The 14847-nt window shown below is 40.8% G+C and overlaps 1 protein-coding gene across 9 annotated transcripts in view; it reads right to left on the bottom strand.

Moving 5' to 3' along the window:
• Nucleotides 1-14847, bottom strand: part of SLC16A9 (solute carrier family 16 member 9) — a 70697-nt gene that overhangs the window by 30660 nt on the left and 25190 nt on the right. For 6 of the 9 annotated variants that reach the window (XM_060190943.1, XM_060190940.1, XM_060190933.1 and 3 more), the window contains exon 2: nt 11808-12037. In XM_060190943.1, coding sequence (XP_060046926.1) covers nt 11808-12003 — 196 coding nt within the window. In that variant the 5' untranslated portion in view covers nt 12004-12037. Of the gene's footprint in view, nt 1-11807; nt 12040-13000; nt 13288-14847 lie in introns of those variants that run through there. The other 3 variants (XM_016185682.2, XM_060190926.1, XM_060190988.1) reach the window with 3 other exon arrangements.

Here is a 14847-nt window from a genome sequence, read left to right on the forward strand (position 1 = left end):
CTTCAGTCCTTAAGAACAATTTGGTAGTAAACAACACAGTTACATGTCTGCAAATTACCAAGGCGCAGAATATACTCCTTAACATTACGAAGTGTATTAGTAACCAAATATGTAATCATTGTCCTTCCTTCTCTATGTACCAAGTGTCTCCGTAGGGTAGCACTGAACAATGGAGCCACACGTTGGAATTTCAAACTTCTTAACCATTATATTAAAAACCTTAAAAGGAGCAGCGTAGAATGTTCCCAGCTGTGACCATGGGCTGTGAGCTGAGGCTGACAGGGACAAGAGGTCACACAGGCTCCTGTGCTAAATATGAATAGATATGGGCCCTCGGTCAGATTGATGGGGTTAACAGTTAATGGTACTTATATACTCTCCTCATATTTGGGAGCTATTCTCTGCCCTAATCCAGATTTCTAGCCCCGTCCTCAACTCTGACACCATCTTCCCAGACAGTATTTTTAGTCTACCTGCAAGGCAACTAACTGTCAGGCTCAGGCAAAAATTACTAAAGCCACAGGCCCCTTGGAACATACCTAAAATAGACTTCTTAGCTTCTTCCCACAAGACCCCTAATTCATCTTCTCTATTCCTGCCTTTGAGTCCCTGTTTATTAAACAATTTGTTCTGCCTTATATCTAACTGCCTTTCGGCCACCAAGTTGCAGACACTACCATGATGCCGTCCTGACTTCCCTGGGCAGACAGACGACCTCATCGATGTGTCCTGAAGTCTCATCTCCCCTGAGCCCTACCCCACTAGGGAAAGACAGAAACAGGCTGGGGGTATGGATCCACCTGCCAATGCCCATGTCCCCTGGAGAAGCAGTTACGGAAGCCAGACCTTCCACCTTCTGTAACCCATCAAGAATTTTGGTCCATACTCCCAGAAAGATAAAGAATAGGGAAATTTCCAATGGAGAGGATGGGACATAGAAATCTGGTGGTGGGAATTATATGGAATTGTACCCCTCTTATCTTACAATCCTGTTAATCAGTATTAAATCATTAATAAAAAAATACAAACCTCAAAAAGAAGGATTGTGAGGTAGCTAACCTGACAGAGGATATGCCTTATCCCACATAAGGCCCTGATTTGAGGCCTAGAACCATCTGAGAGTACTACAAAGAATACTGAATGAATGGTGGAGTGGTTCTGTTATAGCTCCTGTCTGTATCTCTCCCTTTCTTTCCTTTCGCTCCCTCTAAAAATAAAGACTAGAAAATTGGGCCACGAAGGCCTTGTAATATTCACAAGATCCTGAGTTCATTAAGGATAGACAAAAAAAATTATAAAATTGATTTTTATAATATATTTTATTTATCCTAATATATCCAAATTGTTATCATTTCAATACGATTAATGAGATTGTATGGTTTTATTTTGTATTGTCTTTGAAATCTAGTCTGCATTTGTAACATTTATAGTACAACTAAAACTAGTCACGTTTCAAATGCTTAATAATCTTTTGGCTATTGGACAGCATAGCCTTGGAGTCTTTTATCACAGGTGATAAAGACACAAAGAAGACCACACAGTCTAGGACTCAGAGCAGAAGGAAAAACAGATATATATATATATATATATATATATATATATATATATATATATATATATATATATATATCAAGAGTTCAATTAAAGCTGAAATCTATAGACAAAATATTCCAAAAGGAAGTTTTCAATCCCGACTCAGCTGCATGAAATGACAAAAATCTCTTTTTGTGCCTCATAGAGGCAACTAAAGGAGTCGGGTTAAACGAGATAAGTCAGAAAGACTAAACTAGATGATCTCATTCAGAGTGAGACCTAGACTAGTTGTTGCCTATTTGAGCAAATCAAAGACTCTGAAGTGGGGAGACATCCAGGGTTAGGAGAACACGGAAGACCCAGTGCATCACGGCCGAGGAAAACTTCAGTTGGTGGTGGGAGTAGTATGCAGACGCCTATCATGGGAAAATAAAAAATAGTACTTGGCGGTGGTGCATCTGGTTAAGCACACATAGTACTAAGCGCAGGGGCCCATGTATGGATCCCGGTTCGAGCCCCCGACTCCCCGCCTGCAGAGGGGATGCTTCACGAGTGGTGAAGCAGGTCTGCAGGTATCTGTCTTTTCTCTCCGTCGCTATTTCCCATCCTCTATCAATTTCTTTCTGTCCTATCCAATCAAATGGGAGGAATAATGCTGCCAAGAGCACTGAATTGGTAGTGCCAGCACCAAGCACCGGCGATAATTACGAAGGCAAAAAAAAAAGAAAAGAAAGAAATAGTACTTGGGTGACAACTGTTGTTTCCCCCAGCAAAGTTAACTACTTTTTTCTTTTGCTAAGTTGTCAGTCATGTGCTGGAATTTCCGAAGGGACATGCAGTGTGATTATGTTGACCAAAGGGATGAGAATACACTGGAGGCAGAGGAAACCGAAGCATAAGTGTATTTTTTGTTTGTTTGTTTTTGTAGGTTGTAATTATGATGATATACATTTCGGGAGAAATGGGAGAAATGTACTCCCTTTGAAACATATATCAACTTGCATGTACTTCTCTCTCCTAGAAAATTTCAAAGCCCCAGTAGCAGTAGAGTAGTCGTGCCCGCTGTGCTAAAGCCGTGAATAAACTGACAGTGCAGTGAGAGGTAAGACACAGCAGGAACAAGGCCATGTGTGGCTGGGCAACAGGGTTTCCTGGCAGAGCAGAGTGACTTAGCCTGTCAGTCCTAACCCCCATCTACATACAGAGTCCAGACTGTGGGCTTCTCCAAAATACTAGAGGCCCTCCTCATTATTCCTTGCTGAAACTGTGAATTCCACATTCATCTTCCTAAGAAAAAGAAAGGCAGAGAGAGAGAGATCTCAATACAAAGCTTCCTCCAGTGTCCAGTGCAGTAAGAGCCAAGTCTGACCTTGGGTAGTACACTATTCCGTTGAGCTATCTTGCTAGTGCAGAAACAGAATTTCTCAAAGCCTAGATTGCATGCACACAAACTGTCTTTCTTTGTTGGTTGGCTTTGTGATGATGTAGAGATGGTAAGAAGTTTAGTCATGACTTGTGATTAATCTCAAGATATCTTGGAACTGTCTAGCGTGTTGAGATCCAGCCAATTTAACAGAGTCCTTGTGGGAGGAAGAAATTCACCTTTCCTTGAAGGACTTAACAGTGCTTAGAGATAAAAGTCATTACAAAGAATATCAAATCCAGCACTGCCGGCCCTCACAACCTATCCAGTAAACTGGTTTGGCTACAATGGCTCAGCATTATTTCTCTCCCATAGATGTTTTTTTATATAGTCCCTGACTCAATGCCCATTTGAAGGCATTTAAAGGAATTAAAGACAAAAATGGGGGTGGTGCTGTTAAATCTGGTTTAAGTATAAAGGTGCACACACGCACACACACACACACAAAAAAAAATTCCCTGCTGCTTCAGCATCTCCTTTGCACAAAAACGAGCTCCACCCTTCTTAAAAGGCACTGTAGGCCATCTTAATGCAAGGCAATGAAAGCCCTCAGGTACTTCCATTCTTACTGTATGTAACAATTTCAACTAGAGAAACAGAAGCAGCAGAATATATATGGAGAGGGGGGGAGGGGGAGGGGAAGAGGGAGAGGGAGAGGGAGAGGGAGAGGGAGAGGGAGAGGGAGAGGGAGAGGGAGACGGAGAGGGAGAGGGAGAGAAGGGCTAATCTGGACTGGTGGTGGTGAACTTGCTTGTTTGAGTGCTCAAATTACTATGCACAGGAACCAGGGTTTGAGTGCCATGCCCTATCTACAAAGGGCCTGGCCACAGGCAGTGAAGCAGTTCTTCAGGGGTCTATTTTTAGCCCTTGTTTTTTTTTATTGTTGTTGTAGTTGTTATTGTTTATTATTGTCATTGTTAGATAGGACCGAGAGAAATGCAGAGAGGAGGGGAAGACAGGGGGGGAGAAAAAGGCCCCTGCAGAATTACTTCACCACCTGTGAAGCAACACCCCTGCAAGTGGGGAGCTGGGGCCTCCAACCAGGATCCTTATGCTGGTCCTTGGGGCTTCACACCACGTGCGCTTAGCCCACCGCGCTATAGGCCCAACTCCCTTTGTGCTTCTTCTTGTTTCCTAATGTGTGCTTGTATGGCTATGAACTTCCCTCTTAGGACTGCTTTAGCTGTGTCCCAAATACTTTGATAGCTGGTGTCTTCATTTCATTTTCATTGAACTCTTGAAACATTTTGATTTCTTCCTTGATTTCCTCTTTAACCCAGGAGTTGTTAAGTAGTGTACTACTGACCTTCCACATTTTCGGACTATTACTAATCTTTTGTTTATTGTTAAGTGTTTAATTCCACTGTGGTCTGAGAAGATGCTTGGGATGATTTCAATGCTCTTGAATTTGCTGATGCTGTCTTTGTGGCCCAACATATGGTCTTATCCTTGAAAATAACCCATGTGAACTTCAATAGAATGTGTATTCCAGTCTCTTGGAATGAATGACTCTGAAAATGTCCTAGTTTATCTGTCTCCTCATTTAGCTCCCTCATTTCTTTATTGACTTTCTAACTGGATGATCTGTCAAGTTGAGAGAGTGGGGTGTTGCTGTGTTGCTGTTAATATATATATATATATATATATATATTTAAATTTATTTATTGGAGAATTAATGTTTTACATTCGACAGTAAATACAATAGTTTGTACATGCATAACATTTCTCAGTTTTCCACATAACAGTAGAAGCCCCGCTAGGTCCTCTATCATCCTTTTGGACCTGTACTCTTCCCCACACCCACCCCAGAGTCTTTTACTTTGGTGCAATGCTGTTAATATATTGCTGTAGCTCTTTCAATAGATGTTTGATGTATTTAGATGGATTCTCACTGGGTGCACAGATGTTAACTGTTAAGTTCTCTTGGTTGACTGATCCTCTGAGCATTAAGTAGTGTCCATCCCTATCTTTTTAAATTTTATTTATTTTAAAGTTTATCATGTCAGACATGAGAATAGCTGTTCCTGCTCTTTTGGCCATTGGTTTGTATGACAGTTTTCCATGAGTCTGTGTTTATCTTGTTGAGTTAGGTGGGTTTCCTGTAGACAGCATATTGTTGGGTTGTATTTTCTGCTCCATCTTTCTACTGTGTGCCTTTTAATAGGTGAATTCAGACCATTGACATTTATTGATATCAAATATTGAAGACATTTTAACACCATCATTGTACATTTTTAGAGTGTTCTGATATATGGAATATTTATGGTAGTCTGACTGTTTATAGGAGAACATTCAGAAATTCTTTCAGGGCAGGCTTGGTGATAGTTGATTCTTTCAACTGTTGCTTGTCTGAGAAGGTTTTTATGCTTCAATCTAGTCTGAATAACAGTCTAACAGGACACAGAGGTCTTGGTTGAAAGCCTTCTCATTGAGCACTTGGTAGATATCTTGCCATTCTCATTTTGTAGTGTTTGTGTGGAGAAGTCTGTTGCTAACCTTATGGGTCTTCCTCTGTAGGTGACTCTTTGTGTTTCTCTTGCAGCCTTCAGGATCCTTTCTTTATTCGTATTCCTTCCCATTCTAAATAGGATGTGTCTTGGTGTCTTTATGTCTGAGTTAATTCTATTTGGGACCCTCTGGGCTTCTTGAACTTTTACGTCTTTTATGTTGTCTATACTAGAGAAGTTCTCAGCTACTATGTCCTGTAGAATGTTTTCTTCCTCTCCCTCTCTTTCTTCCTGATAAGCCAATAATGTGTGTATTATTTCTTTTGAAGTCATCCCATAGGTTTCTGTTGTTGTTTTCAGTATCTCTTAATCTCTTTTTGAGATCTCTTACTTCTTTTTTAGTTGTCTCTAATTCATCCTCGATCTTGCTAATGCTATTTTCAGCTTCATTGATTCTATTCTCTCACCCCTCTACTGTTCTCTGGAGTTCATCTATTTTGTTATCATGTTCTGATGCTATTGTAGCTTGTTCAGTTAACTATGTTCTTAGCTCAGCTATTTCAGCTTTCAAGCTCTCTAATAACCTTGAGATAATTAGTGTTTTTTTTCCCAGAGTCTCATTTGTTGTTTCTGCATTTCTGACGACAATTCTTTCAAATTCTTTACTCACTCCTATGATTATTTCCTTAACTAGTGTTTCTATGTTGACCTCATTATTTTGTGCTTCAACCTCTGGGGGGCTTTTACCTGGATTCTTGTCCTGGTTCATTTTTCCAATATTTCTCCTTGTTGTTTTAACCATTCTATATAGTATGTTATGAGGTCCCTCTCTAAGTGCCTTTCAAATTACTGATCACTCTTGCCTGGATTGATTTGTGTCTAAGTAAGGTACTTAAAGAGTTCACAGTTGTGGAAATTAACAGTTGTTTAAATATTATTTCAATCCCTGAGTTGGAGCACAATGGCTGTTAAAGCCTCTTCTTCTTTTTCTACACTTTAGGCTATGGAAGCCTCAGGGCTTTTGGACTATAAGTAGACTTCTTGGCTTAATCCCTCACTCTTGACCAAGAGATAAAGCAGGGTGGGGGAGAAATATTACAGTGGTTATGCAAAGAGACTTTCACACCACAAGAATCCAAAGCTCCGGGCTCAATTCAGCTTCTCTACCAAGCTAGGCAGCACTGCTAGGCTCTGTGAGTTTCTAAACAAGACCCGTTTATAGTCTGTAGGTTCTTAGGCAATTATTCACCATGTTCTCATCAGGAGAACAATGTGGGAAGGCTTCCACTATACAGCTCCACCTCTAGGCCACCAGGGTATAGATCCTCTCCTGAGTTTCCTGGTCAGTTCTCTGTCCTCTGATGTCAGCACAGGGCCTCCACCCTGCTGCTCCAGCCTCTGAGGGCAGCAGCAATGGAAACTCACAGTTGTATTTGGTGTATCCTAGAGGAGTCCTCTCCTCCCTTCAGCAAACTTTCTGCTGGAAAAACAGACTGGAGGTGGTGCCTCAACCAGTAAACTGACGGACCCCCCATCTCCTTCCTATTTTATCGGACAGGACAGAGAGAAATTGAGAGAGGAGGGCAAGACAGAGAGGGAGAGAGAGAGACATCCGCAGACCTTCTTCACCTAGTGAAGCACCTGCCCCCTGCAGATGGGGAGTGGGGGCTCCAACCCCGATCCTGTGCATGGTAATACATGCACTTATCCAAGTGCACAACTACCTGCCCCCTCCTCAAATACTTTCTAAGAGAAATAATTAAGAGGTTAGCTTATGTGAAGTGTAAAGTTACAGGTTGGTTGTCTTCAGTAAGAATTCTCCGCAATCTCTCTGTCAAAAATTAGGTCATAAATATCCCTTTTGTACTGGAAGTATCTATTGAGATGACTTGAGTCTGTATAACAAATCTTTCCTTACTATACAAACTGTCTTCCTATTTATTGCCTACAGCCTCCCCTCCTCCCTCTCCAAAAAGAAACTCCCTTTACTTTTCATCTAGTTGTTTCTCAATACTTGATCACATTTCTGAAAATGGGGCTTAAGTTCTTGGGTCTATCTCTTTGGATTATCATTTCTTTTCTGTGAAGTCATGCCAAATAAACCTTTTTCTTAAAAAGATGCATTAAAAATGCATCCTTTTCATTATTCTAATATACTAGTATGAGATACTGTCCCGAATGTCAGTGTGTCAGAGCCATAGGTGGGATCCTAACTTCCAAATGCTTGGTGCAATATTAGGAAGTCCCAGCCCTCCCTGCTCTCTGTAATTCCAGAAGCATCCTTGTCTTTTATCCTGACGGGTCTCCTTGTGTTGCAGATTCTATAGTTTGTTTAAAACTGCTTAGAAGAACAATTCTACTTGGAGTGAGGTTCTCCAGTAAAGACCATCTCAATTTCTCTACATAAAGATCAAATAAGGTTAACACTTCTGTCACCTCCAACTTAGAGGTGATAAAACAGGTTTAACAGGTTAGGAAATCCAGAGCACTGGTGTTACTCTTCCTCTTAGAAAGTGCTTCATCTTGGCTGGGTCACAGGAAGAAAGTAACACCCACCTCCTTCATTGTGTTATGAGAATTAACTCAAACCAACAGAGTAAGACTGATTCTACTGAGTCAGGCACACAAAGCCATGCATACACTGAGTGGACAATGAAAACATTAAGTAAGTTCACGGGGCAAATATGTGGGGAAAAATTGAGTTTGCTTCTTTCTTGGCACATGCATTGCATCTGCTGTGCCTTGCCTACTCCAGAGGTCAGATCAAAGAGCAGGCCAAGGAGGGGCCACGTTGTGATGCACCTGGTTAAGTGCTCACATCACAGTGTGCAAGGACCTAGGTTTGAGCCCCTGTTCCCCACCTGAAGGAGGAAAGGTTCATAAGTGGTGAAGGAGGGCTACAGGTGTGTCTCTCTGTCTCTTTCTCTATCTCCCCCTCTCCTCTCAATTTCTGTCTCTATTCAATAAGTAAATAAATAATATTTTTTAAAAAGAGCAGGTCAAGGAAGACACACATTCATGTCTTCTCTGGACAAAACTGGGTAAATAAAACAACTCAGATATCTTAGATATCATATCTGAATCACACTGATCATCAGAATCACCTGGGGAGCAAGCTAAAAATGCAGACTTCTGAGACCACACCCACCAAAGGGAAGGAAATCACCTTTTTCGAAGACAATCCCTCTCTCTCTCTCTCTCTCTCTCTCTCTCTCTCTCTCTCATCTATCACCTACCTCTCTCTTTCCTTATAAGCAGAGCTGGCTTTATGAAACTGTGTCCTACAATGTTGCAGAGGACTCAGTTTTTAGAAGGGTCAAATATTTGACTTACTGGTCTCCTGTTGCTATCCTTATAGTCTTTAAAAAAATTTTTTTATTCAGGACTTTGAATTTTCATTTTTGTACAGGCTCTGTCAGTTATGTACCTGGCCCCACTTAAAGTGGACTGCTCTTAGGCTTTGAGACAGTGACCATCTGTTTTTGATCATGGACAGAAGTTAGATCTTCAGTTCAGTCCTCAGAGTTCGGGGCACCGTTCTGATCACCAGTACACCATCCATCCTTAATGTGATCTCATCTTTCTAGAACCCACACTCACTGGCCAGACATCATGAAAAGAAGTTTTGTCTTCCTAGTACGTATATGCCAAGATAGCATTTCAGTCATTTTTTCACACTTCTTGGAAGGCAAGGTAGCTACATTCCTCCTTAACTTTGTATTTCCTAATACAAACATATAAATAAGGTTTAAAATAATAAATGGAGATTATTACAGGGAAACATTAAAACATTCTCTCCTCTTGTGGGGACAAAGGAACCCTCCTGCACTGCTGGTGGGAATGTAAATTGGTCCAACTCCTAGGGAGAGAGGTCCAGAGAACTCTCAGAAGGCTAGAAGTTGACCTACCCTATGACCCTGCAATTGCTCTCCTGAGGATATATCCTAAGGAACCAAACATACCCATCCAAAAAAGATCTGTGTACACCTATGTTCACAACAGCACAATTTGTGATAGCCAAAACCTGGAAGCAACCCAGGTGTTCAACAACAGATGAGTGGCTGAGTAAGTTGTGGTCTATATACACAATGGAATACTACTCAGCTATTTATGGTGACTTCACCTTCTTCACCTAATCTTGGATGGAGCTTGAAGGAATCCTATTAAGTGAGATCAGTGAGAAAAAAAGAAGAATATGAGATGATTCTGCTCACAGAAGTTGAAAAATAAGAACAGAAGAGAAAGCACAAAGCAGAACTTGGACTGAAGCTGGTATACTGCGCCAAAGTAAAGGACTCTGGGGCAGAGGGGAGTGTTCAGACCCTGGAATATGATGATGGAGGAGGACCTAGGTGGGGGTTTATAGTGTTTTGTGAAAAACTGAGACAATTTACCTATGTACTGACTACTATATTTTACTGTCAACTGTCAACCATTAATCTCCCCCAATAAAGAAAAAAAAAACATTCTCTTCATATCAATCCATTTCTAGAGATCAATATAGTTAAATCCACTTATTAGTATCCATTATTCTCTACTTTGATAGTTTTATAATCAATCACATTTTTAAAAGTTCTTGGAAACAAATCTTGGACCAACTTTTCCTGTTTCTCTTGAACTTCTGATGCCAGTATTATTTCCATTTGTTTAGTTATGTTTAATCATCTTATCTGACACAGCCAGATGACCCAGCATTGTTGTTCACGTCTTGTTTTTAGTTAAACAGTTGGCAACAACTGTTTTGATTTATTTTGTTTCAAGAAGCAAAGAGTCCAGGCAATGGTACATCTGGTATTTTATAATACACAAGGACCCTGGCATAAGCCCTTAGCCATCACCAGTAAGGGGGCAAGCTTCTCAAGTGTCTCCCTCTCTATCTTCTCCTCCTCTCCTCTCAATTCCACTCTGTCTCTACCCAAAATCAGTAAGTAAACAAACAAATATTGTTTTCAAGAAAGATGCTTCCTTCAGTGATCAGAAAAAGCAACATATTTAGTACCTTACAAGTCACCACTTTGCTTTGTTTTATTTCTGCTGTAAGGATGAAGACTGTGATTTGCTCATTAAAGCCTGTCAAGTTGATTATACACACAAGAAGAGACCCAAAGACTAGGTCTCCATCTGAGTGTATCTGATTTTAAAGTTCCAAGTAAATTAGACTGCTAATCATTAATGATTATTGCAGAGTTCACAGGATGAAATTGAAATATATGCTTTAAAGTATAGATGTTTAATAGCTCAGAGGAAAGCAGATGTTTTTCTATCTTTTTTTCTTAAAGATGATAGAAATCTTGAAAGCCACCATATACTTGCTTGCTCAACCTCCCCCTCCCTCCTCCCCCTTCCTTTGAAGTGCCTGTAATTTACCCTGAGGTACCTGTAAATTACCCCCGGGGAACTATGCATTGTGAAGCTTGTGATCAAGCCTTGTGTGTTAATTCTTCATTTGTGATCAAATAGTTTGCAGGTCAACATGCATTGTGTTGCTTTGTGCTTGGGTTAATGATGACCTTGACCTTCTACTTGAGCAGTGGGTATATGTACTTGCTTTCTCTCTCAAATAAATAAATTACCCTCCAATGGTTCCCCCCCAAAAAAAAAAAAGAGTTAGTGATTATGATGATAATAATGTTGGTTTCCAAATAACATTACAGACTAATCTAATTAAACTTTTATGGGTTAGAAAAAAAAGATGATAGAAATCGTGATTACATCATATGTAGACATTTACCCAGATTATTACTTTGGAAATATTATATGTGGAAGTCACACAGAGAATATTTCATGTTTTATACATGGCACTATATTCCAATCCTTAGTAGTAAGTATCATTTGGTATAATGGAATATCTTTTGCCATCACAGATATTTTCATATGAATGTAATACAACTCCAAATGGCCTGGCCTCTTGACTACAAAATCTCTGTATCAGTCAGGAGAAATTATGAATCACACAAGAACTGCGCAGAGTACTGTTGAACATAACTTGTTTCTTTGGTCCCTAGCTTTCATTGTTAGTATCAGGAGCCCTCCTCTTATTTCCTCATGTCTTTCTTACTCCTAGAAGTAGGTGTGTCATCAGACTGAGGTCCATAAGCACAGGAAGGCCTGTTTACAGTTCATCTTATCATTTCAAGCATCTGGTGCACGGCTTGGGACACAGTAAAAGAAATGAATCCATGAATGAATGGCATGGAATTTCTGTTTAATTTTTTTCTAGAGGCGAGAATTTCTGTGTTTTCACACAGGCTTACAAAAAAGAACAATTCTAGAACTCCAAGGCAGCTGGAAAAATCCATCACAATTTTTTTTAAGTGCATCCTATGCCTTGCACAGTGTTAATGATGCAGTGAATATAATGAAATGGTCAGTGAACAAAGAGAAGCATAAATGTGTCCACTTACTTGCAAGCAAGCCCACTCCACTTGCAAGGGATCCAACCCAGGCTGTTTGCCCTTTTCCTTCACCAAAGGTACCCAGCCATTCTATGTATAAAACGCCAACAGCCAACGGAGATCCGTAACACAAGAACTGTGTCAAGAAAGAGACAAGCACGATCACCCAGCCCCATCCACCATCAGGGGACTTTTTAAATTCCATCGTAAGGTGGAATCAAGGTACTTCTCTGTAGGTCCTAAACAAAACAAAGAGAAAAAGTATATTTAGAGGGCACAATAATGTGGGGTGAAAAAAATCTTTCCACCTCAATTAAAACCAAAATGTGCTCTAGCAGTCATTTGAAAATGTATCAGATATATACAAAGCTATCAAGTTAGCATTTGTTTTGATTTATGGCTCTACGTGTGTGTGTGTGTGTGTGTGTGTGTGTGTGTGTGTGTGTAATCCCATTTATTTATTTATATTAAATATTCATCTATCTATTTATTTATTTTTATTTATGCTGAGAGAAAATGTGAGAGGAAGAAGAGATAACAAAACATTACTAAATTCGGGAATAAGATAATGCCAGTGATTAAAACTGAAGCTTTCGTCTCAGGCATGTAATTTTTTTTTCTCAGTGAAGTATTTTTTTATTCAATTAGTGATTTAATAATGATTAACAAGATTGTAGGATAAGAGGAGTACAATTCCACACAATTCCTATCACCAGAGTTCCATATCCCATCCCCATCGATTGGAAGCTTTCCTATTCTTTATCCCTCTGGGAGTATGGACCCAGGGTCATTATGGGGTGAAGAAGGTGGAAGGTCTGGCTTCTGTAATTGCTTCTCTGCTGGATACGGTCAATGGCAGATCGATCCATACCCCCAGCCTGTGTCTATCATTGCCTAGTGGGGCAGGGTTCTGGGGAGGTGGGGTTCCAGGATGGCCCCAACGTTTATTTAATTATTAAAAGACAGGATGAAAAGGCTCCTTCTAAAATGTGTGCCCACTTGTCAGGTGCCCATGCCTCCCCAGACAGGAAATAACTGTTTTTGCTTTGGTAGCAACTGGTGGACGGGGGTGTAGGGAGGGGAGATGTGGATTTTCAGGGCAGAGAATTGGGACTGCTCTCTTCAGAAGGAGAATGGACAGCAGAGGAGGAAGACAGGCTGCAAGCAGTATTGAGGAGATTTCTGAAGTTGAGTGACTATACACAGGTGTCCTTTGCTGTATACAGAGTTGGCACTTCACACTCCTGTACCGATCGCTCAGTGGCTTCAGATCACCCAGGAAGGCATTGTGACCTCAGTTAACCACGGTGAAGGAAGCTGGAGGAAGACTGTTTGCCTGCAGTACAATTAGTCCCAGGGAAAGGCGTCTTTCATTCCTGAAGGTGGGGGCTATCACAGAATTCCATCACACATCTACAAACAAATCCAAGCAAACAATCTTGGACTTGCTGCTTTATTGACAAAAGGGAGCATAGTCAACATATAGGACATTCTGTTCCGATAGCTGGTTTTATTCTCTTAACAGCCTTAGAGATTTTTTCTTTCCCTGTCAATAACATAAGCAATATCCTTTGTCCTTTTTTGTCAATGCATCGTGTCTCACCATATGGTTGTATAATTATTTATCCACTTCTTAAATAGGCAAATCACATATATATATTTGCCTCCAGGGTTATTGCTGGGGCTCAGTGCCTGCACCATGAATCCACTGCTCCTGGAGGCCTTCCCCCCCCCCTTTGTTGCCCTTGTTGTTGTAGCCTTGTTGTAGTTATTATTGTTGATGTTGTTCATTGTTGGCTAGGACAGAGAGAAATGGAGAGAGGAGGGGTAGACAGAGAGGGGGAGAGAAAGACAGACACCTGCAGACCTGCTTCACCGCCTGTGAAGCGACTCCCCTGCAGGTGGGGAGCCGGGGGCTTGAACCGGGATCCTCACGTGGGTCCTTGCGCTTTGCACCACGTGAGGATCTACCGCCCGGCCCCTGGCAAAGCGTATTTTTAAAAAAGAAGAAAAAAATGGCAACCGGCATGTAACATTCACCTACCCATTTCCTCACCCAATCTCTTGATCATCTACAGGTCAGCAATGCTTCTTGCTCACGTTATATCCAAAAGCATGTCATGCAAACTAAGCTCTCCATAGTCTCTGATCTCCTCTCATTTTTTTTTTTACACAGAAATGGCAGGTTGTATAGATCGGTATGTGCCTTCTCCATTTTCCTTTTGGCAAACATCTTGAAGTCCTTGCACAAGAAGGCATATTAAGCTTCTTCACTCTTTCCCTACTCCTACAAAAGTTTCAGTGGAGGGCTTTCTCTAAATTCCATCCACTGTGGTTCACAATAAAAACCAATGCTACAGTGAATGATTTTAAACATACATACATCATTCTGCATACCTGCTTAGTAAAATGCCAGAGAGGAATTGCTGAACTGGAAGGGTATGTACACTTGTCACTATAATTAAGATGACCAAATTTACTTCAAAGAACTCAGCCAACTTGTGTTAGGCCTAGCAACCTGAGACATATTATGACACTGTTGAATTTCAGCCAGTTTTCTGGCTCTCAAGTTGTATTGTATTATAGTTTTAGCCTGCATTCCTCATATTTTTCTGACTGTATTGTTTCATAGGTGGAAAGTCCTTTTGTAGTTCCTATCTAGCTTTTGGGCAAATGGTACTGTATTCTTGAATTTTCCTATGATGCACTATTGATCTGCATACTCAGGTACCATGCCAACGGAGTTTAAATACTTAGTACTTTTAAAGGATTATTGAGGCCAGGCGGTGGCAAAACTGGTTGAGCACACACAGTACAGTGCATAAGGACCCTGGTTCAAGCCCCTGGTCCCCATCTGCAGGGGGGAAGCTTCATGAGTGGTGAAGCAGGGCTGCAGTTGTCTGTCTCTGTCTCTTTCCCTCTCTATCTCCCCCAAAACTCTCAATTTCTGTCTCTCTCCAATAATAAACAAATAAAAATATTTTTTATCCCCACCTGCAGGGGAGTCGCTTCACAAGCAGTGAAGCAAGTTTGCTGGTGTCTATCTTTC

The sequence above is a fragment of the Erinaceus europaeus genome, chromosome 1 (assembly GCF_950295315.1).
Source record: "Erinaceus europaeus chromosome 1, mEriEur2.1, whole genome shotgun sequence".
NCBI classification, from domain to species: Eukaryota; Metazoa; Chordata; class Mammalia; order Eulipotyphla; family Erinaceidae; genus Erinaceus; species Erinaceus europaeus.